At 41.5% G+C, this 23,909-nt stretch overlaps 1 protein-coding gene across 8 annotated transcripts in view; it reads left to right on the forward strand.

The window, feature by feature from the left end:
* The window catches only part of Dmd (dystrophin), a 1,613,500-nt gene that overhangs the window by 1,493,207 nt on the left and 96,384 nt on the right, over window positions 1-23,909 (forward strand). For all 8 annotated transcript variants that reach the window (XM_023715436.1, XM_023715435.1, XM_023715434.1 and 5 more), the window contains one exon: window positions 11,873-11,947. In XM_023715436.1, coding sequence (XP_023571204.1) covers window positions 11,873-11,947 — 75 coding nt within the window. The remainder of the gene's footprint in view (window positions 1-11,872; window positions 11,948-23,909) is intronic.

Raw genomic sequence — 23,909 nt, forward strand, 5'->3', positions numbered from 1 at the left:
CCGCGGTTCAATCCCCCAGCACCACATGCCAGCCAGCCCCGCCCCCTGGTGGGCTGAGCTGGCCACACACACACACCACACTCTCTCTCTCTCTCTCTCTCTCTCTCTCTCTCTCAAATAAATAAAATAAAAATAAAATAAATTGCTTACTTTGAAGTATGCTTGGACGCCAGATCAAGGGTTTCCTGATCTGTCTTCCCATCTGTTCCTAGTGCTGGATAAGTGCATCAAGGCCATATTTTTGGTGGCACAATCATTTGGTTAGCACCCATTGGGAAAGGGTGGAGGCCAAGAAGTTCATAGCTGGAAAGGCTTTGGAAAATCCTATAACAACTGTTTCCATAGAGCAATTTGAGTGAAAGCCAAATAATGACTAGTTATTGGAGGGACCCCAGTATAAGAGCTTGGGGGTGAGAAAAAGACACAGAATGTAACTGAGGGGCAAAAGTGAATCTTTCAGGACAGTGAGAGCCCTAACATCAGAATCTAAAAAGAAATGCCTCTTGTGGCAAAGCTAGAGATTTAAATGAGTGAGGGTAGCCAGTGGGAACTGGGGCAACCTGAAAAGCTTCAGTTAGGGCTGAAGGGCTATTGTCATACAAGAATGTGGGCCCCAAGGGTCCAATCTTCCGGGTTCTTTCAGAGAAGGTGTACAATGAAAAATCACCAGGCTTTTTAAGGAATGGCACATGGGTCTCAATGACTTAAAAGAAGAAAAAACCTTTCTGTGAGCTAATAGTGACCAATCTGCAAGCTAAATCCAATCAGTTTTGTGACCTCTATGGTCTACGGTTACCTGAGAAGTCACTGAAAGAGCTGGTGGCCTGGGGAGAAAGATCATATGTTGAAATCTTGGGGAGATAAGGATGTAGTAATAAGTAAGCTGAGAGGATCAAGACAAGGAAGGAACGTTAGCATTTAGGAAAGTCTGTTGAGACTTTGTTAAACCACACAGGGAGAAAGATGAGGCTAGTGATAAAAGGGATGAAGAGATTGACTGCTGTTTATTTTCATCATGAAAGCAAGTTTTTCACAAATTCTCCAACTGTGAGAGGGGATGGGAAAATCAAAACAGGCCATGTCAGTCATGTATTTGCAATCCAAAAATGTTAGGGCACAGATATATTTTTTAATTGAACTGTGGATTTGGGTACATGACAAGCTTTACAAAGATGTACAAATTAAGTCACATTTAGTAATTTTTAATGTCTTCATTATAAGGAGTAAAACTTAATTAAACTGGGTCAGCCCTGGAGACTCTGTGATGTGTTCACTTACGAAGTGAGACCAGTAAGATTGGTTAATTAAGGAAGCTTAGAATAGTGGTGAAGGACGGACACTATTATAACTCCGTGTACTTCTGAGAGTTCTGTACATAACGGAGTGACCTATGTTAGGACTGAGAAAACTGGAAGAGTTGTGACTGAAGTTCTCAGCTGGAGAAAGAGGGCAATGGCATCCTTCCCAACAGTAAAAATTGTCTGTAAGCCTCTTGCCAAAAGGGAGAGGAGAAGCAACTTGTGTTGGGTTAAGCTGGTGTGGTTATAATTAGGACATGAGGACCATGGCAAGTGACAAGGCTAGGGTGAATTGCAGTGCTAGAACACTTGCCTCACGGGGGTAAGGGCCTGGGTCCCATCCCTAACACCCAAAAGAATCAGTGATGAATAAAGGAAGTAATGCCATGGCAGGGGGCCTCACTGAAGTTCAAGCTCCCTCCAAACACGAGGATTGCAGATACAGCCCAGGATAGGTAGAAGAACTTTTTAAATGAGTTGACACAGAGGAAATGGCCAACTAAATATGGAATTCAGTAGCAAAAAAATGAAGTTAAGGATTTCCTTTTTTTTCTTTCCAGTGTGCCAACCTGGCTCTCAGCCCTCTGCTTCCAGTACCCTTTCCCACTCCACACCTTCCCTGGCCGTGTTGTACCCTTGCTGTCTGGCACAGCTTCCCTTGGGCATAGACTCCAGGCTTTTTGGCAGGGCCAAGCAGCAGGTGGCAAGGATGCCTGGCTGTATGGGGTAGGAAAGAAAGTATTTAGATCTGAAGAGAAGACTTCCTCCTGGGCCTTCCATTTGCAGCCAGAGTTTGGCTTTTTGAGAAACCTGGGGCCTCTAATTTTTGAGACTCCTGGATTGAAAGAACTAGCATATTTCTTGCTAGTTCCTCGTTATCTCTGCCGAACTTCCTTGTCCTGTACTACTCAATCAAATTAGCTTGGGATATCTCTGGTCTCCTAAATTAGTTACCACTGGATCATGTCTAAAGCTAGCTCATCTGTTCTCTTTCTTTCCTTTTGGGTCAGTGTCATTTTACCTATTTATTTTGTTCAATATAATTTTCAATCTCCTTTCAGTCATTCTAGCATGGTGTCAGGATGAGAGGCTAGAGTCAGTTTCATATGCTGTGTTTAATTAGAAGTTCTAAGGCTGTATGTCCTGAGGGAGATGAGCAGGGCCTTGCTACCAATTTCCCCCTGCATCTTGGAGAGGCTTTATCTGGGGCTATTTTTCCTCCTCATTCTCTGGTTTTGTTTTTGTTTTGTGTGAGATGAATCCAGGGAGAACTGAGCTATGTTGCCCCTTGCTTATCCTTCCCTTCTGCTCTGCCTTTATTTCTTAAATTGTATTTTATTTTTATGTATTTGGTAGAGTCTCACTATGCAGCTCAGACTCATAGTGATCCTCCAGTTTTCAGCCTCCCCAGTGCTAGGATTACAGGTGTATGACTCCACACCTGGTCTTGGTGGCCAGCTCATCACGCCTGGGGGAGGGACCGGCATAGCCTGTCTACTGAGCTATCTTGCTGGCCCTCCCCCCTCCCTTTATTTATTGAGGCAAAATCTCACTGATTTGCCCAGGCTGGCCTCAAACTTACCGTCAGCCTGTCTCAGCCTCCCCAAGGCTCTTTAGTAGCTGGGATTATAGGAGTATAACACTGTGCCTGGCTTCCCTCATCTCTGAGATTTCAGCAAAATTGCCCTTCTAAGGATTCCTACTGGCCCACACTCTTCTCTGTTTCAGACCTATTTTTACATGTGCTGAACTGTTACCCTGCTGTGCTCTGCCTACTCATCACCTGGCTCGCTCCCATCATCCTTTAGGTCTTGGCTTCCATTTCACTTTCTCAGACAAGCCTGCCTGACATGTGTTTCCCTGTGTGTACAGGCTTGCTGCTTCCTATGTGTTTCCTATAGCAATTTACCACAGTACATGTGAACGTTTTGTTACCATCCATCCCCTTCACTAGACTGCTTACTCAAAGAGGGCAGAAATCTAGTTTGGTTACCAGTGCATTCCATGTCCCTGCCATGGTCCCTGGCCCATGTTATGTGCCCAGTAAGTACTGAAGGGATTATGGATTGATGGGTCTCTTAAAAATGTATAAGCAGGTTGAAGTTGAGAGTGGTGGTGTGTCCTTGTAATCCCAGCACTCGGGGAGGCTGAGTCATAGAGCTCAAAAGTTTGAGCCCAGTCTGGACAACATAGTAGCTTAGTGAGACCCTGTCTCAGGCTAAAAAATTTGAACATAGCTGGGAATGTAGCTCAGTATGAAGGCCCTGGATTCAACCCCTATTACTTGGAAAAAAATAAAATTTATTCTATATAAGCACTCTCAGTACAAAAATTCATGGGTTCAGTCAATCTCCTGTACTTTTGATAACACTTTCCCCTAATAGGTATTTAAAAATTGCTAGTATTCTTTTAAGTGTATAACATAAATATTTTTATAAAAACAAGAATAATTGGTACCATAAAATGGAAGGTTAAAGGATTTTCTCCTTTAAGAGACTTTCTCAAGCCCACAGCATAGAGAGTCCACATCACCTCTCCCAAATCCAGATGAATGGGCAGATACACAGACCCTCACAGCAGAAGGTCATGTCCCATTCCATTCCCAGAGGTACTAGACAGAAAACTGGAGTCCTGCGAGGGCCAAGCCAAGCTTGCACAAAGCTATTGTCTTGTAGGCCATCCATGGAGGTAGTCTTTCTATAAAAGACCCCAACATTCCTGTCCTCTTTGAGATGACAGCAAATGGGCCCCTTTGTCTCCTCAGCCCTAGCTTCAAATGAAATCTTTTTCCATTTTACCAAAATAAATGTCTCCCTTTGATTTGGTCAGCAGTGAGCAAATAAATCTGAGTGTGTGGTCCTTAGTAACTTATAAGAAAAGTATATTTAAAATGATACTAATGACATTTTGAAGTTGCTTGTGGTATATTACGGTATGTAATTATGCAATATAAAATGACTAGTGATTAAGAAGGGCTTTTTATAGACAAAACTGCTTTAAAGGCTTTTTTTTAAAAATCATGACAGGGTCTTGCTTTGTAGTATTGGCTGGCCTTGAACTCACTGTGTAACCTAGGTTGGCCTTGAACTCCTACCAAGCCTCCTGCCTCAGCCTACTAAGTCCTGGAGCATACACCACTATCCATGGATGGCTTGCTTTAGAGCTTTGTAATCCTTATGGTCAGTGCATGTCTGTGTGTACAATATTTGGGGGGGGGCGGATTAGAGCCAGACCCTTCTGGCTTTGGAACTTCAGTGATAGGAATGAGGTGCAGCAGTATGGGTGTGAGTCAGCTCTCCATCATAAGGTTGGCCCCCAGAAATGGTCCGTAAGATGCATAGTTCCCGTAAGAAACTATCTTAGCCATTTGTTACAGATACTGCTTCTCACCAAACGTACCTGAGCTGCCAGCAATGAGCAGAACCCCTGTGAATTTCTATTCTGCTGTCCCAGTGTGGCTAAGGCAAGGTGAGCAGGTGCTAAGGCAAGGTGAGGAGGTGCAGAGGCAGGCCTGGGGTTGGCCAGGGCCAGGACTTGCTGCTTTTGCCGGAACCAGAGATTGAACTCAGACCCTTGCACTTGCGAGGGAAGTGCTTATTCCACTGAGCCATCTCCCTGGTCCCGACTTGCTGCTTTTGTTTCAGCTGCACGTCTGTGTTTTCTGTCTTTGAAGAAAGAACGAGCCTCTTCCTTTTGTCCTCAGTTTTAAAGTCTTGCATTTTATGCTATACCAGATATTTTACTAGAATTTTAGAAACTCACTGGTGCCAAATAAGTAATAACCATTTCACATCTGGAAGCATAACTTGACAGTAATTATAAATTCACAGCCTGGGCCTTCTGCGGTTCATTCAAGTATGAATGTATAATTCCTATTTATCTGTGTATGGGTTTATTTTTTCCCCATTGAAGTAAAACTCAGTGTTGATGATGAGGTTTTAATGAGTTTAGATTTGAACAGGCCTGAAATATATCTAAAAAGTTGGAAGCCACTTAATGATGTGTTAATAATGTTCCTCTTCTTCCAGCTAATTCTTTAAAGGTATGTTCCCAACTGCTTGATTTGTTCTTCATTTGGTTCCAGTGATCCTCAGTTGCTGAAGCCTGGATATCCTGGCTTGCTTTGCTTTTAAATCAGATTTCAGTTACTCAGTTCTTTTTTCCAGACTCGTTACAACCTGTGGTGCTTGCCCGTTGTAGTTGAGTTTAAGCTAGCAAAAATGCTTTCCCTGTCAAGAGACTATGAGAACATTCTAAGGAGTGGGAAGTTACTTTAAATTCATTCACTTTCTTTCCTGAAATAGGTGGTGGGGAGACTGCCCTGTTTTATTTTCCTTGGAAAATTAGGTGAATAGATATACAGTGGTAGGTCAATGCATATTGATTGCCAAGCACTGAATTTGGAACTGTGACAAAAATATACTTCCTTTCAATTTTATTTTTCATTCATGATCACCTGGGAGATTTGGATTAAATTTCTTCTGGGAAATAAAGTTAGTAGGACAATACAAAGATCACAGGACTGATTTATCTGTTGGAATAATCTTTGGCTATGCAACCCTTTCCATTCATCAGTTTTATGAGGTCATTATCATTCTTTCTACCTAACAGATAAGCATACTGTTTGGACATTTGGACTTTTCCAAAAAATCTCCATAAGCCATTGGAAAGCTGGACTGTAGTGTTCCTTGTTTTTAAATTCGAGAGCTTAGGTTATTTAGAGATAGCAGGCATTTTGGCAGTATTATAAGGCAGAAATGAGTTGTAAAGTGAACACAAAAGAAGGGGCTTAATGTTTTCTTTCTATATCTTCTGAATTTTCCTATTACTTTAACATGCTCAGTTGTTTCCCACTCTTTTTATAAATGTGTGTCCAACATGCATTGATTTGTGATTAAAAGCTGGCCAGTCGTTATTTTCTGATGAGTTTGACACCTCTGACTGCTACCTCACAGTGAAATAAGCATTGTAAATGTGAGATAGTTATCAGTCAAGAGAAGTTCATATGGAAAAAAAATTAAAACTGGGGATATTGCTCAGCAGCATAAGTGCCTGACTGGCAAGCACAAGGTCCTGAATTCAATCCCTGGTACCGGAAAGAAAAATTTAAACCTGGAGCCAGCCCAAGACAGGAAGGCTTTAAAGAACATTTTAGACTGGGTATGGTGGTAGGCACCTATAATCCCAGCACTTGGGAGGCTGAAAACAGGAAGATCACTATGAGTCCGATCTGTGTAGTGAGACCCTGTAAACCCTGTACTAAATACAAAAAAAAAGAAGTTCATAGACTATACAGTGGGGCAAAAATCCCTGTTACTTGTTTTGTATCTCAGGAGGTGAACAGGCCATCACTTCAGTAGTTAGTAATTCAACTCCAGAATAGGTAGATGCTTTGATATTTGCTTAAGTTTCTAGATTTTGCTATTTCTAGGCTAGAACTAGCACTCAACACAGTAATACAGGTTAGAAAGGGGAATGTACTGTTGAGCAGTTTTAGCCTTCTGAAGGCTAAAGCTGCTGGGAAAACATGGTATAACTTGTTTCTTGGATAGACTCACTGCTTTTGAGTTCCGGCCACAGGAGCTAGTGAGCTCATTACAGCTTGGATCAGAGTCCTGGAAAAGCAGCTGCTGGGGAGACTGGAGGCCAGCCTCCCATGGGCCACGGGAATGAGGAGCTTCAGTATATTAAACTGCATGCATATTTTAGCTACACAGTCATCTCAAGCTTCAGTCCAGGACAGTGTCACATTGTTTGCAGCTGTGTCACATCTTGAGGTTTCTATGTGCATCCTACACACTTTCACGAGAGCAGACTTCTCTCTCCCAGCTGTAAACCAGAGGGGGTGGTGCAGCAGATCCTTAGCAACACTTGCAGCCTTAAGGTGGCTCACTCTTTTGAGTAGGACTTTCAGGATGCTAGAAATCCATTGTGATTTGCTGATGATTCCTGGATGTGTCCTTGGATGGCTTCCGTAGAATTATGTTGGAATCTAGCCATGCTCCTTGCTAGTTTCTTCTGATATTCCTGACTCACTGTTGAAGAATGGGTTAGACTGTGGTGCATGGCAAACTGGTAGCAGAAGGCATGTTCTTCACAGTGGTTTGGAAGTGCAGTGATGGAAGGGTGTCAGGGAGGATTAACTGGAGGCAGAATGTGTCATAATTAGAAGGATCTTGAAGACAGGAAAGTTAGAACTGCTTTAGGGAAGCTGATATAGCATAGCTACTGCAGGAGTGTTCCAGATTCTTGTCTCTTGATATTTTTGCCCAGTGATCCAAACCCTGGAAGAATCACATCACTCTTTTCTCTCTCATTTGGAGCCCTGGCTCTTAAAATTTGCTAATTCTTGATATGAACTCTGAGATTTGGATGGGGTGTCTGAGCTTATTTGGGCCATTTGAATTCTAAATAGAACCATGAGAATTGGCAACGGGAGTCAAACTGGGGTCATCAGAGAGGGATCTTGGAGTTTTGAGAGAGAGTGAATAGGAAACTGAGGAAAACAGTTAAGAGGCTGCTGAAAAAGGATTAGAAAGAAAAGAGAAAATAAGAGAAACTCTGTACCAGTAACAGTGAGCAAGGCCATTGCTTGCTACATGGCATAAGTAAATGGATCAAAGAAAATTTGAGGTTGGAGGCTCATTCTATGGAACCTGCGATAGGCTGCTATTTGGGGAAAACATTTGACCATCTGCACCCGTTTGTGTGTTGCTTATTTTATAAAGAGTCAGAGGGACTTGATCATGACTATGTGTGAAGGAAGTCCACTTGCAAGCATACGAAAAACCTGATTGTACTGCTCGATGCTGTAACACCAGGCTGGAGCGGAGGGCAGGAACTGATTTCCTATGAATTAATGCCACAAGACAGCTGTTAGCATGAATTGAGACCATTCAGAGAAGTAAACATTGCTAAATGGGGACAAGAAGCAGGGGAATAACTCTGCCTCTTGGGGGAGACAAGGAGGAAAACTAGAGAGACCCAGAAAATTAAGATCTCTACCAGAGAACAGGTCAAGGGAAGTTAATTTACTTTAAGAAGGATCTTACACATATAATATCTTTCAAGATGACTTGTGTGTGTGTGTGTGTGTGTGTGTGTGTGTGTGTGTGTGTGTTTCTTTTAGGAAAGGGTCTTCAGGGTATTCAGGGTCTCACTACTAGATCAGACTCCTATCGTAGTGATCTGCCTGTTTACAGTATCCCAAGAGCTGGGATTACAGGCACACACCACCACGCCCAGTCCCAATTGCTGCTCGATTACTGTCTCAGCGCGCTCCAGGGGAGGGGCCGGCATGGCATGGCAGGCCCAGGGATCGAATCCCTGGCCCCTGTGCCTGCTTGAAGGCACTTTAATCCACTGAGCTATTTGGCCGGCCCTCAAGATGACTTTGAATGCTTTTAAATTATTGAATATCTTGTTGATGTTCATCAAACAGGGGACCAGCAGGACACAGTAGTGCTGGCCTGTAATGTGAGCTACTCAAGAGCCCGAGGCAGAAATGTTATAAGTTCAAGGCCAGCCTGGACAACTTTTATGTGGTCCCATTCCAAAATAAAGGAGAGGAAGGATGTGCTGGTTGTAGTTCAACTCTTTCTGAGTTTAATCCCTAGTACTGCTGTAAAAAAAAAAAGTGGTGGAGGTGAGTGCACAGGTTCCCAGACATACTAGATAAGAAAATCTAGGGTACATCTATATTTTTAAATGAGCCCTCCAGTCAGACTTGAAAATGATGAATCTTATAGCAGGGTTCTATCAATCATCTCATTCAGTCATGCAACTAAGATCCAATAAACCTCAGCTGGATTGTTTGGATTCCAGCCTAGGGCACCATTTCCAAAGATGTAGGAGTTACTAGATTCTTCTTAAACCCAGTTCATGTTTCTAAATCTTTTTCAATAATCCTCATATTTTGCAAACTACTAATATCACCAGTGCAAGCCTGTCTAACATTAATTAGGATAATTAATGAAACCCCTAGCGTAATAGGAGCTAAATATAGCTGAAGCACTAATAGTGGCCACCTCTAGAGTGAGGCTTTTTGATTAATTGCTAGCCAGCCACCCCTGGAGTGTGCATTCCTGATTAAGACAACTGACCACCTCTACAGCGTAGCTTAAGCTAACACACTCATACATCATGTTGTCCTGTCCACGTGAGGGTTTCTTTTTAAACCCTTACCATTTACTTTACTATGGCATAATTTAAACACCATAAGACACTTCCATATTAAGTGCACAGTTTGACAAACATACACTTCTGTAACTGCCAATCAAATATATTTCAGCCAACTAGAAAATACCTTTGTATTCATTTGTGAACGGTTCAACCCATCCCAACACAGCTCTCTTATGAGTATGTTTTGCCAAGTATATAGTTTTAGAATAAATGCCAAACCTATCTTAGTGTGGTTCAGGTCAGTTTATATTATTGAATTATCTGTAGTTATTTGCTTTTCTACTGCAGGGTAGTGTTCATTGCGTGACTCTGCCACAGCTTGTGTCTATCTAACAGCTCAGTGTTTTGTTTCCGGGGTTTGGCGAGTGTGAATAAAGCTGCTGTACGCATCTTTTTGTGGACATGTTGTTTATTTCTTTTGGATAAAATTTAGGAATAGAATATGTGGGTTGTCAGGCAGATACATGCTTGCTTTCATAAGCAACAGCTAAATTGATTTCCCAAGATTGCACTATTTTACATTCCTACTGGCCGTGAATAAGAGTTCCAGTTGCTCCATATCTTCACCATTATATATGGTAATGTCAGTCTTGAAAAATTTATGTATCATAGCTTAAAATAAATTAGACATTGTTTTCTTCTCCCTAATTTAAATTCAGGCTTTTAGGTTTGGTGTCTGCATAGACATAAATGTTGATCCAGTAAAGTTGACCTAAGAGACTTGAGGTATTGATTAAATTATTGTCTGTTAAGATCATTAGAGGGCCGGCGGTACAGCTCAGCGGACTAAGTGCTTGCTCAACGAAGCGCAGGACCAGGGTTTGATCCCTGGCTCCAGTTGCTGCGCCGGCCCCGCCCTGGGGCATGCTGAGCCGGTGATGGAGTCCGGGCGCAGTGGCGCGTGCCTGTAATCCCAGCCATGGGGAGGCAGAAAGCAAGAGGATCACTACAACCCATGTAGTGAGACCCTGCACAGAAAAAAAAAAAGAAAGAAAAAAAAGATCATTAGAAGTAGTTTATGGGTGCCCTTTAATTAGGTCAGTTAATCATGTCTACCATGATTTTTACTTTAAAATATGACATTTTTTTATTCTTCTGTTCATTTATTCATTCAGCCTTTTAGTCAGTCACCTAGCTGGATCAGGCCTGCTGTTTGAGGTAGTGGTTATGTATTAAATTTCTGAAAAATACACGGGAGTAGGTGATGGAGTTCTTGTAGGAGCTTTTTGGAGCTGTTTTTTTTTCTAAACAAATATACAAGAAACACTAGAAAAGAAATATAGCCAGTGGTGTCTCAAGCCTAAACTAAGGACATTCTCTGAATATGGCTTCCTGGTAGGTGATTTTAGTCACGGCTTAAGAGATAAATATAGAAAATAGTAGAATAAATCGTTGAACTGTTATTCTTTGCTAAATATCAGAGTGATTGTGCTGTAGAATATAAAACTAGTTGTTGACCAAAGAGTACAAAATTTCAGTCAGCAGGAATAACTTCAAGAAATCTGTTGTACAGTTTGGTGGCTAGAGCTAATTATGAAATATTATATTATTGAAAAACTCTGAGAGATAAATGTTAGGTGTTCTCACCATAAAATACTAACTTTCTGAGGTAATGTGTATTAATTAGCTAGGTGCAACCATTCCATGGTGTATATGTAGACAGTAAAACATGCTGTACATGATAAATACATTACGATGTTGTGTTGTCTTAAAGAAAAATATTTAAATTTGTTTTAGTTTCAGTTGCATGTCAAACTCCATTTGATACAGAGGTACATGTGTCAAGTAAGAAATGCTCAAAATGGTAACAGGACCTATCTTTTGTAATATGAGATTAAGGATGATTTATTTCCTCGGCATTATATTTCCTTTTAATTTTGCAATTTTCCACAGCAAGGATGTGTAATTTTTTTTCGTTTGTAACTTTTATAACCAGTAAAGTCATTGTATTGGTATTTGGTTGTTGGCTAAGTTCTTATAGGTATTTCTATTATGTATTCCTTGTTCTCTTTACTCTTGTGCAGCACAGACTCACTACAGTGGATCTAGATTACAGCCTAGGAAGAAAAACAATGGCTGTCCTTCTTTTCCCTTTTGGGAGCAAGGACCACATGAATGTCCTGCAGGCTCTGGCTCTGTAGTCCTTTACAGAACTTAACCTTCCTGATTGTCAAAGGACGGAAGGATTCCCCCCCCACAAAACTCCAGATCAGCAGAATTTCAGCCCCCTCCCCAAACTTGGAGCATAAACATGAGATTTTTTTTTTCTTTTTGAGATTTTTTTTGTAACCTATTTTTATAGTTGCTGGTAATTCATGGGGGGGGTGCTTTTGTCTGTGCTTTCTGATGTGAAATAACAAAATGATCTCTTGTTTCCTCCCTTTTCTCTTCAGCTGACCTGAATAATGTGAGGTTCTCAGCCTATAGAACTGCCATGAAGCTCCGAAGACTGCAGAAAGCCCTTTGCCGTAAGTATTAATCAGCACTTAAAAATTTTACTCAGTTTGCTTAAAAAGGAAAAAAAAAAAAAAAAAACGAGCGACTTGCAGGTATCTTTCCCGGTATAAGTTAGCTTGCACAAGGTCTGTTGCCACATAGCTCTCATTCTTTAAGTGTCTTGGGGCTGGGGATCTTGCTCAGTGGTAGTGTTTGCCTAACATGCATGAGTTCCTGGCTTCAATTCCTAGTGCCACCAAAAACATCCCTCTTTTCCTCAGAATTAGACTTAGTTTGAAAATAATCAGCTTTGAAAACCAGAGATCAAAACTGCCAGCCCAGTCAGCCTACTGTCATCACTATTCGCTTGCTCAGTGGCTAGGAAGGGAGGTTAGGCAAGGGCAAGCTACCTGGGACCAGTATTTTTGATTTCTAGTTTTCAAGGCTGAGTATTTTCTAGCTAGATCTTATTTTTGGGAAAATGCACAAGTATCTACTTTTGGCTTAGTGTTAATCCTCCACTATTATATTTAGAATTATTTCTGTGAGTACTCCTCAGCTATTATATCGCTAAGATACTGGTATTTTTTTATTTGTAATAAGTGACATCAATTTCTGTAATTATCTTTATGAAACTTGTATTCTATCTCCCATTACATTTTTCTTCTTCTTGCAAAGTGTATGTAGTGATAGAAGGTTATGACTAACTTATCCAAACCAAGTTCACACATGTGTTTGCATGTTAATATTTAGATGAATGCTGTGTTGGAGAAAAAAATGACTGAGTTGCTTTTCTTTTTACCATCTATTTATGGAGAAATCCTAAAGTATTCGATAGTCTTTTCATCAGATAATTTATATATACATTCTGTTATCAACAAAGTGAAGCTGGTCATGGTGGTACATACCTGTAATTCCAGCACTTTTGGAGGCTGAGACAAGAGAATTGCATGTGCGGGCCTAGCCTGGGCAGTTTGGTGGATTATTAAGACCTTATGACATTATCAATAAAACTTTGAAAAGAAAAAAAAAAAGACCTTATGACAGCAAGGGCCTGAGTTCAATCCGTAGTTCCGCCAAAAAATAAAAAATAAAAAAAAGACCTTATCACAAACCAAAACAAAAAATAGCTAGGGACATAGCTCAGTGACATAAATGCCTGCCTGGGAAGTGCAAGGTCTGAAGTTCGATCTGTGATACCAAAAAAAAAAAAAAGTATTATGAAAGGTCTAGAGATAGAGCTTAGTACAAAGGCCCTGGGTTCAATCTCTAGTATTGTGCCTTAAAATTTAAAAAGTGATTTATGGTGTAATGTTGCTTGGTTGTCCCTATGCATTGATGATATCTCCAAGAAACAGACAGTCGTAGTCCCTACCATGAACGAACTTCCGATGTAATTAAGAAATAGCCAGGGAATCTATCAAATATGTAGATTTAGGCAGAAGTATATGTAAAGTCATCAAAACTGTCCATGATGTAAGTAAAAACCTAGAGGTGGTATCACTATTTTTAGGCTATATAGAGGCACTTAAGAAAAGTACAAGATAATTTCAGCATCACTTATTTAGTTGTGTCATAGTGGAATAATGGGGTGCTTTGTGAGGTGGGGTTCAGAGGACGTTTGCAGTGCTTGAGTGGCAGTGTGTTAGGTAGGTGAGTCCAGAGAGGTAAGTAGAGTCAGAAGGAAGGCTTGTGTTCTGAGGGCCTGAGTGCAAACAAAGCATGATGCACCGTAACTGAAAATACCTCAGTGTGGCGAAAGCACAGAATTCCACAGAGGGCTATTGTGAAATATTAGGCTGGAGACAGAAGCAGAAGGCAGATTGTGAAAGGCTTTGAAAGCAAAGTTAAAAAATTTAGAGGTCAGTGGGGAGCGGTTGGAGAGATTTTGGCAATGGAGTGACATGATCAAATTTTCATTTGGAAAAATAAATTTGGCTGTGAAACCAAGCATTGATTAAGGGATTGTGTGACTGACAGGAGAGAGACCTGTGGTAGAAATAGAAACTGGTAATATGGTGGCCTGATTTAGCAAACAAGGAGTGGAGATAAGTGTTGGAAAGAGTTTAGAAATATTTAGGAGCTAGATTTGTCAGTCCTTGGCGGTGGGTGAAAGGTAGTGATGTGGGCAAAGAGGGATAAAGCAATAGTCTTAGCTTCTTGGCTTGAGCTACCAGCTGAGTGGTGAACTTGCCTGGTCAAGTTGGATATGAATCTGTGGTACTGAGGAGAACTCTGTAAACAACATGTAGGAATCATCAGCACGTAGATGCTTTGTTTTTATTTTCTTTGGTTCTTGATGTTGAACCCAGGGTCTTTCCCTGAGACATAGTCCCAGCCTTGACTTTTATTTATTTTTTTTAAGTTTTGAGACAGGCTCTTGCTAAGTTGTCCGTGCTGGGCTCAAACTTGGAATCATCTTGCCTCGTTCTCATAGAGAGCTTGCCTCATAGGTATATGCCACTATGCCTGGGTTAGATTTTGCTTTTAATCAACTATGGAGAGGATGAAGTGGCTCCAGGATGCTGCAGAGTGACAAGAGTTACTTTGAACAGAGGACATCAAAGGAATGGGCAGGAGGGGATTTGAAAGTCCCAGTAGCTTGTAATGGCACTGCATGCAAGGAGAGAAAGAAGGGATCTTTCACTAGGGTCAGATCTTGCTGGGATACTGGGGTAAAGTGGGAACGGTGTCCACTGGATTTAGTAGTTCAGTGAGATTTCAGATGGATGGTGTAGATGGCCCACTGAGAGTTAAGGTGGGAATATTAAATATGGCTATGGATGAAGCACTGCTGGAGAAAATTTAATCCTAAAGCTAGGTCAAGGAGGCTGAGGAATTAGTGAGATACGTGTGTGTATTTGAGAAGGTAGGTAAAATATTTGGCTCAGGGAGTGATAAAATGTGCATTTTCAGAGGATATGGGTAGGTGATCCAGAGCTCAGGACAGAAAGAGATGCTTCCCTCCCACTGTGACACGTAGGGTAGAGGAAGAATGTGCACAGGCGCAGGTAACTAAGAAACTTAGCAGCAGGAAGGTTAGGGATATCTATCTAAAGGAGTTGAAGAGTCCCTTTGATACAGTTTAGCAGTTGAAGCTGATGAAGTGAAGACTAAGTTTATCTCTATGCGGCTAAGTTGGAAACCAGCACTATGGAACCCAGAGTCCATAGGGGTTCTGCGATACTCCATAATTTCCCCAAGTACACCCAGCATTCAGAAACCAGATGTCCTGTTGCAGAGTTGGCAGAGCACAGTTGGGCTCCAAGAAGTGAAGACTGGGGGCTGATGGGATAGCTCTGCAGACTAAGTGCCAGCTTAGGCAAGCACAGGGACTGGGGCTTGATTCCCAGCACCACATGCTGCACTGCCCCCGCCCAGGGTGCACTGAGCCGGCCTCAGAGACCAGGCATGGTGGTACATTCCTATAATCCCGGCTCTGGGGAGGCTGAAAACAGGAGGATCACTAGGAGTACGAGCTGCATAGTAAGACCCTGTACCAAATACATTTTAAAAAAAAGAAGAGAAGATTGGGGCAAAAGTGTGGTTAGAATGTTGTGTTTTGTGTGAGCTCAGCTGTGACTTTGGGATGGCAGTGGGTAATTATGAGGTGCACAGACCTAGAAGACAGCTGTTCAGGAGGGTGGAAGGAGAGGTGGTGCAGGAGTTGAAGGCTAAGAAGTAGTCAGAGGGGTCACGTGAGTCAGATGCTCTTTTTTTCAGCACCAATGAGCCTGGATGAATGGTAGCACATGGTAAGCTCTAGGGCATTAGTGGTGAGCCTGTGGCACATGTGCCACAATGGGCTGTTTGTATCATTGAAAACTCTAAAAGGTTGGCCATTGCTGGTTTAGGATATGACAGTTTGAGTAGGTGGTGGAGGTGGAGCAGATGTGAGCTTCCAGGGAGAGAGAGTAGGAAATTACAGGACCGAGAGCCTAGAGTGTGACACAAGTCGCCAATGCCAGGGTTGATGCCATCCTGAGTTGGGGCCTGAACAGGGGGAGGAAGGACTGTGAACCATGGCCACCAAGTCTTTAGGGATGAATAAGATAGTCAGCGAATCACTGGTACAGGGTTTTTACACAGGTGCAAACAAGCTAGAAGTAGAATTATTTGGAAAGAGAGAGGTAGGTTCTTCCTCTTCATCTTGGTATTTCAAGTGCTTGACAAAAAACCTGGCACCAACCAGGTAAGGTGCAGTGTTTTCATGGAATGAATACATGAATGAAAGTCAGTGGAGACTTCTGTTTCTTCAGAGCTTGTAGCCTAGAGTTAGTATTTTCCAGCTATGTAATTGCCAAGTTCAAGTGGTTTGTAAAAGACTCCCGGGCCTCGGGTTTCCTTAAGGACCTGTGAATATGCCCCAGTGAGCACAAAGCAGGCTGAGGTAGCATGGAGTGGGAACTGAATGCAGAGTTGTCTGCTGGATTTTCTTCTCTTGACCCTGCCCCATTCCATAGATATTACTTTCCTTTGATAAAAGAAGAACGGTGAACTGGTTATTAGCGCTATAGAATATTTTTGTTAGAGTCTCGAATTCAAAAGAGATAACCAGCTGTTCCAGGTTATACTACAAAAGAACTCTGAGTTAGATTAATCTCTAATCTCTAAAAATGATTTCCCTTTCCATAACCATCCTTTTACCCTGGCAATGAGCATTGTTTATTTTTCCAGTTTAAAGAAAATTCTGTTTCCTTATATTTTCTTGCCTATCATTTCAATGTATATTATAATTTCTGACAAACATTGGCAAGTGGGGGAATTTGATACTGGAAAATATGTTGGACATCTGAGGTGAAAACCTTAGAATAAAGTCAGGCTATGAATGTAGGCTGATTTCTTTACATTTTACTTTTAAAACAGATTTCAAATTCTTAGCATTTTCTTTTTCAGCATAACTTCTCATATTTGAAAAAAAATCAAGGATAGCAAAATTAGGATGTTTTATTTAAATTAGGTACTTAACTCTAAGAATTCCAGGAGGGTGCCTTGCATAGTAAGAGGAGAGGGTGAAGAATTCACCAATCTTTTTACTATTGAAAATGTGTGTATGAGGCTGGGGAGATAGTCTGAGTGCCGGCCTGGCAAGCGCAAGGACCTGAGCTGATCCCCCAGTAGTTCTGCATGCCGTGCTCACCCTGGAGCCCTGGGCACACCATGTTAGCCCTGAATCTGGGCATGGGGGTGCACACCTGTAATTCCAGCACTGAGGAAGCTGACACAGGAGGAACACCATGAGTCCAAGCTGCGAAGCAAGACCCAGTACCAAATAAAAAGATTTTTAAAAACAGACCTTAGAAAGTATGTGGTCATGATACTAAGTAACTTTTCAATAAGTGATTTAAGACTTTCCTCTTCATTTTTATATTTACTTAGATTTATCTTCCAGCCTTTTGTCCTTTCTAAATCTGCAAAGGCGTGATAAAGACCTTTTGTCTGTGGAATAGGCAAATAAAACTTGTCCTGGGTAGCTTTCCTACCAAAGGCCCTTGTATTAACTCTTAATTTGATGGAAACCAATGATGTTATCTCAGTGATTTCCTGATGCCAGTGAAGAGTTTGAATTACAGATGCTTTTGAAAGTATGCACTGACACCTCTCTTAAGCTCTTGATCTTATTTTTTGATTTCCTTGTCTGAGTTTCAATATTGTAGAATACCGAATACCACAATTCTGTCTGCAATGGAGAACTTGCTAGTTACATCAAGAGTGTCACCACAGGGCTGCCATGTCCCCAGTTTGTAATCAGTTTAATGTTGCTAACTGCATAGTATCTTTAGTGTGTTATGAATGAAAACTAAACTTCAAAGAAAAACAGAGACAAAGAGAAAAATTTTGGGAGGAAAGATTTAAGAGCTATTTCATATGGCTGGTGAAAACTGAAAAAGTAATAGTCATTTTCTTTCTCCTTCTGTGGCTTTGATAACATTCCATAAGTGTATGGCTTCTAAAAAATAGAGCCAGCTTCTAAGAGCAGAAGTGAAAATGCACTTAACAAAGGAAATATATTTAGTTTATTGGGGGGTATTGGAGAGAGCCCAAGCCATAGGGCTAAATATACTGCAGTTGATAAATGTGACATTCTGCAAACAACAAGAAATCGAGAATAATTTCCCTTTGTTCAGCAACTAAGTCACACATCATAGAGATTTTCAGCCTGGAATTGTCTGAATGAAGCAACAACTTCCAGTTTCTGCCCTTACCCTGACAAACCAGGGGGAAAATGTGGTCCTTTTATAGAAATGCTTCTTATCTTTTGATAGTGCACTAAGAATGGTTATTACTCAGGGTTCTATCCTGAAGGTAAGACTCATAGGATCCACAGTAACAGGGATTACACATCTACAGTGTGTTGCCAGAAAAGGCTACAGTACCACAATGGCATTGAAGGTAGGAGATGGAGCCACAGCTGTAGACTGCGTCTACCCAGCTCCCTCAAGGAGGATAACTTTATTTTGGTTCAGAGCGTGTAGAGCTTTCATACTTCTCTGACTCCAAGACAGGGTAGCATGGTATAGGGGCATTACAGAGGAGAAAGAGCTCATGGAAGAACAAGGTCAAGGGAAGAAGAAAGTGAGACATCCCTTTCCTGCCCCCATGACCCACCTCCTCCAATCAGGCTTCACCTCCCAACATCATGTTTAGCTGTGAACTCATCAGTAGGCTAATCCACTGATGAACTGTCACACCCCCATGGTCCAGTCACCTCCCAAGAGTCCCACCTATCAGCTCATAAGGCTTTGGGGGAACATCTATGTATGAACCACAACACTCTTGTATACACCAACCTACTTTTTCCATATGTTGTGTATCACTTTTTCACATACATTAAAGGCCATGTCTTTCATTTCACAATTAATAACATCTTGAGGCTGGGCATGGGAGTGGACAACTATAAACTCAGCATTCTGAGAGACTAAGGCATGAGAATCGTAAGTTTGGGCCCAGCCTGGACAATTTAGTAATTTAGTAAGACCCTGTCTCAAAACATCTAGAAAAGTTCTGGGGATGTTACTCAGTGCAAAGGTCCTTGTTTAACCCCCAACACAAGAAGAAAAGGAGAAAAAAAAAGTTGACTTTTGAGGACATAGCCAAACTAATGTTATCTCGACATATGGTTTGACAGATCCTGGTACCTCAAAGGAAAAGGTCCTGTAATAAGATCCATCAGTTTCCTAGGGAAGATAACATAGACCTGTTTAAAAGTCTTCCAGTGCTGATGAGTGCATGCTAGCAAAAGAATAGCTGGCACTCGGTCTTGATGCTAGGCTACTAAAAACTTCTTATAGTTTCCGTTCTCCAATAAGCATTGATTCTATTTTCCTGTCATTCTAAGAAAGCTATCTTTCTTATCCTTCTTCCTGTAATTAGTTGCTCCCAGAGTGTCCTTGTACTAGGAGGTCTTTTTCATCAATTTATCTCTTTTTCACACTGAATTCTACCTGACCAGGTATTCCCAGCCCAGTTCCTAACTTCATTTCTTTTATTTTAAGTGATCTAGTGTGCTTTGTCCACCAGGTGCATTGTTGGACATCGTTGATATAACCAAGAAATGAATTTGAGGCTCAAAAATACTGTCTTTCAGGCCAAAATCACTTGAATAGTAGGCACTCCTACATGGATTGTGCATTGGGTATACCACAGAAATTTTCATACCCATCCACATAAAATCTCTGGCTTTCTCACATCAGGAAAGTAATCCACTAAATTAAATTTAATTCTCTCTCAGTGACCCAATTATCCCTCTGTTATGGGTTGTGTCTAGATGTCTCCCCAAAACCTCATGCAGTCATGAGTTTGTGATTAGTTCATAATCCAGTGCTAGGATTATGGGTCTGGGTGCTCGCCCCAGCCTGGGGTAGATAACCTGAATGCAATTTAAGGGAGGCAAAGCAGCTTGTTTTCTGTCTCTGTTCTTCCTTTTTTGCTCTTACTGTTTTGATGTTTTCCACCACCATGAGCAGCTGCTCTGTGTCATTGCCACTCTGCCTTAGAGACAGCCGAGTATGGATTAAAGCCTCCACAAAATGTGAGCTAAATAAACCTTTCCTTCCTTAACTTTGGGTGTCAGGTATTTTGTCCCAGCACTGAGAGAAAAGGAACTGAGACATCCTCAACCATTTGTAGCTATTCACACATAATAATAGAGCAGAAAGCTAGTTTTTTTAACATGTAATGATAGATGAACATACAAATCTACCACACACCCACTAACTTTCTTAAACCTTAATTATCATAATTAATGGCCACAATGATGTCCATCCAAAGTGTTATAAATCATCATCCTCGAGGTGGACTGGGTAAATATTCCCATGGAGAACTTTCTAGTGCAGATGCTTAATAACAGATATGTCTATGAAATAAGAATGAAAAGACATAGCCTCATTACTTTTGGCCCATGGAGGCAGATTCCCAGCCAGAATTCACAACTTCTCATGCACCAGTTGGCCAACTGCTTGGATCACTTACTGCCTCTTTAAAGGGGAATTTTTTTTAGCAGGGTTCTTTACCCCAAAGGGTATCTGACTCAAAACTTGTGGGAACACATTATTCCAAAACCTATTTGGTGGCTTTCTTCCCCACATCAGCAATTTCACCTTTCTTCCTTTGGCATTAATTTTAATCCAAATCCTCCCTGCTACAGATACAAATTAGGCCCCAGGATTCAGTCAGCAGGCTAGTCCATGTTTATTTGGTAGCAAAATAAGACATGCAGGGTTTCCTTTTAGTATTTTCCCAATGATAAGGGATCAGATTGGATTAGTGCAGAGAAATTGGGCTATTCTGCCCTCTAGGCAGTGAAACATTTATGACAGCCCCAGTTGGGTAAGGTGCAGATATAATCCATTCCATTGATCTCTGTGGGATTTTTGCACTTCAGTTCCAACTAATCACCATAGTATGTTCTATTGGAGTAATACCAGCTTTTGAGGCTCTTTTTAGCCTAGCCCAGTAACTCTGCGTCTGGGATTGAAAAAGGAAATTATGGTCAAATAGGGTACATCTGTAAGTTACCTTGTTAAGTCACCCCCCTCCCCTACTGATAATTGTACCGAGGATTTTCACACTGAGCTACAACCCCAGGCTTTTTATGTGTATTTTAGGACTGGATCTCACTGTGCTGCCAAGTTGCCCAAGGTCGGCTCAGGTTGGGATTCTCCAACTTCAGCATGTTGAGGGTTACAAGTGTGCCGGGTTGTAAGATTTTTTAAAATTGTAGTGGGCCTCACACATGTAGCCCATTTGTCAAAAGTGACAGTTGCTCAAGTTCCTTTGGTTTGAACTCCACCTGCAGGCCAGAGAGAGTGAAGTGCTGCCAGAGGAGATTCGGAACTTTAACTTTTGCTAACAAGCACCCAAGTGATTGAATTTTTATCGGCCCTGCCATCAGTTTGCAGTTCCCTTCTAATCCGGTTTGTTAGCTTCTTAAATTCAGGTTCTGTCATTTCCAGATTCCATTAAGAAGTTGTATTATCAATAACCAATTTCACAGCCTGTGCTACTTTAAGCCAGGGATAGCTTGGCTACCAGCGTTGGGGTTCATGTTCTTCCCTTTTATCAGAATTATCTTTTATTTCCCTACATAGTGCCTCGGTCATATTTTTAGCTAAGAGTGAGTAGTGGTCTTATAAACAATCTCACTTCTGATGCTACCTGCACTAATGGTGGCAGTTAGACAATTCAGTTGCCAAACAGTGCTCACCAATTTCCATTTTAGGAACAGGATACAATAAACCAACAACACTGAATCAGGATATGCATTACAGCCACAGGCTACCACTGAGCATGGGAGCCAGCGTGGCCAGGTGCAAACTCAGATTGTCCTCTCTCAGCAAGGGCCATATCAGGATCCCTATGTGTTGTTACTTGGATCAAAGCACAAAAGGCTTAGGAGCCAGGGAGCAGGAAGTGGAGTCTCAGTTGGGGTTTCTTATGCCCCTGTGCATATCCTTCCTGTGGTGAGCCCCAAACCTCAGTGGTTTTCACTGATCTCACCATTGATCTGACCAGGAAAAAATGGTCTTTGTTCCTGTTAACAGGAAATAGTGGGAATGACTTGTAACCCAGGGCTATGTTCCAACTCCAGAAGTCACTTCTTTTCACTCCCTTCACCACGGTGCCATGTACATATTTTAGCAGAACAACTGGCGCCAACACCATTCTTGGAGATTAACTCTCAGACCACAGAGTACACTGACTTGCTTGCATTTCAGAGGTTTACTTGGTATGTTCTTTATAAATGGAAGCCCCCTATAGAAACAAATGATATCAGTAGTAGTATCTTCTTTCCCAGATACAGTTACTGAATTTGGGGTGCTCAGATCTCCTTCTAGGGGTGATTCCTAGGTTCTTCCTGTCCTGAACAAAGAACTGGTTGAAACAAATATAAATGGTAGCAAAATTTCATATTTATTAAAGGTAGGAGAAAAACGGGCTCTGGAGAGTGAGTTTGGGTGAAGTAAAAGTAGGAAAAGAAAAAAAATACCGATGAGCACGAGCTATTATGAAGAGACACAATAGTGAGAGCTTAATGGCTGCTGTCCTTTTTTTACAGTTCCCACACTAGCTTCACGACTAGGTCGTCTTATCCCAAACCTACCTAATTGTCTGTAGAAATCCATGTGCAGGACTTTCCAAACTGTTCTGCTCATGTGGCCTAGGACTAACAGGTCCTGCCTACTTTCCCATGCCAATCTTAACCACACCCTCCTGCCTCAGCACCTTCTATGGACTGGGCAAGAATATGTCATAGACACCCAGCAGTTCCTCCACCATTATAAAATATATCCACTTTTGTATCTAGAAGTTTGAGAGGCTGATTAGGCACAGCCAGAGCTGTAGGAGCTATTGGTGGGATCTTGGAGTTAGGTCTTTCTTCCCATTCATTACTTTTTCTGTACAACAAAGAGATCTAAGAGGGTCATTCATTTTTTGGCCTTTCTCCCTCCTTTTTTACCCCCACATCCCTTAGGCTGGAGGGACACCATATGGTCCTTCTTTAGTGACGTCAAATGCTGTAGTATCTTCTTCCATTAAAATATTTGAAACCCAGTGTGGTGGTAGATGCTTGTAATCCCAGCATTCAGGAGGCTGAAGTAAGAGGCATCTTGGGCTACATACAGCATTGAAGGGGCTATATAGCAAGACCTGTCTCAGAAAAACTGTATACATACCTACATACATATATGTAATGCATACTGGTCATGAAAACAAGATTCAGGTTGCTGTGTTTTGAAAACTATGGTCGCAGTCTTCTGTGATGAATTGTTCTTATATTTAACCACATCTGGCCTGAGCAGTGCTCACTGCACAGTATTTCGCTCCAGTGTCATCCTCTGCTCATTTTATTTCAGAGCAATTTCCTTGCTCCCCTGTGGAGCTATTTTTACTCTGCATTTTTTGTTCCATGTGTTTCCCATTCACCTATGCAGACATAGAGTAGACTCAGTAAAAGGAAACTCAGGTAATCTTGCTGTGGTATTTGTCACATGGGTACATTAGACTATTAATGAAAAAAAGAGTCTAAAAGTTCTCATGTACTAATTTTCACATCTTTGGACCTAATGTGAACCTATTTAGCATGATTGAGCAGAGTAACAACACAGAAAATAATTAAAACCCCTCAAGTTACCAATGCAGAGCTTCCTTCTGTATGTAAGAAAACATGTTAGAGCTAGGTGCAAGTGACACATGGCTGTATTCACAGCTGTGATTGTAGCTGTGGTGGTGGCTGAGGCAAGAGGAGTGCAAGTTTGAGGCTAACCTGGACAACTTAGTGAGATTCTGTCTTAAAGTAAAAATGGGCTTGGTGTGTAGCTTAGTGGTAAAGCACTTAGCTAGCATGTGTGAGGTCTTGGATTCCATCCTCTGCTGTGTAAAGAAAAAAAAGTGAGAGGAAAAGGAAAAGGGCCTTTCCTCACACAGCAACAGTGGCAGTCTGCAACATTTTAAGGGAACATGTCCACAAGGGCAGTTTTATGGACAGGTTGT

The sequence above is a fragment of the Octodon degus genome, unplaced genomic scaffold, assembly GCF_000260255.1.
Source record: "Octodon degus isolate 3935 unplaced genomic scaffold, OctDeg1.0 scaffold00041, whole genome shotgun sequence".
Taxonomy (NCBI): domain Eukaryota; kingdom Metazoa; phylum Chordata; class Mammalia; order Rodentia; family Octodontidae; genus Octodon; species Octodon degus.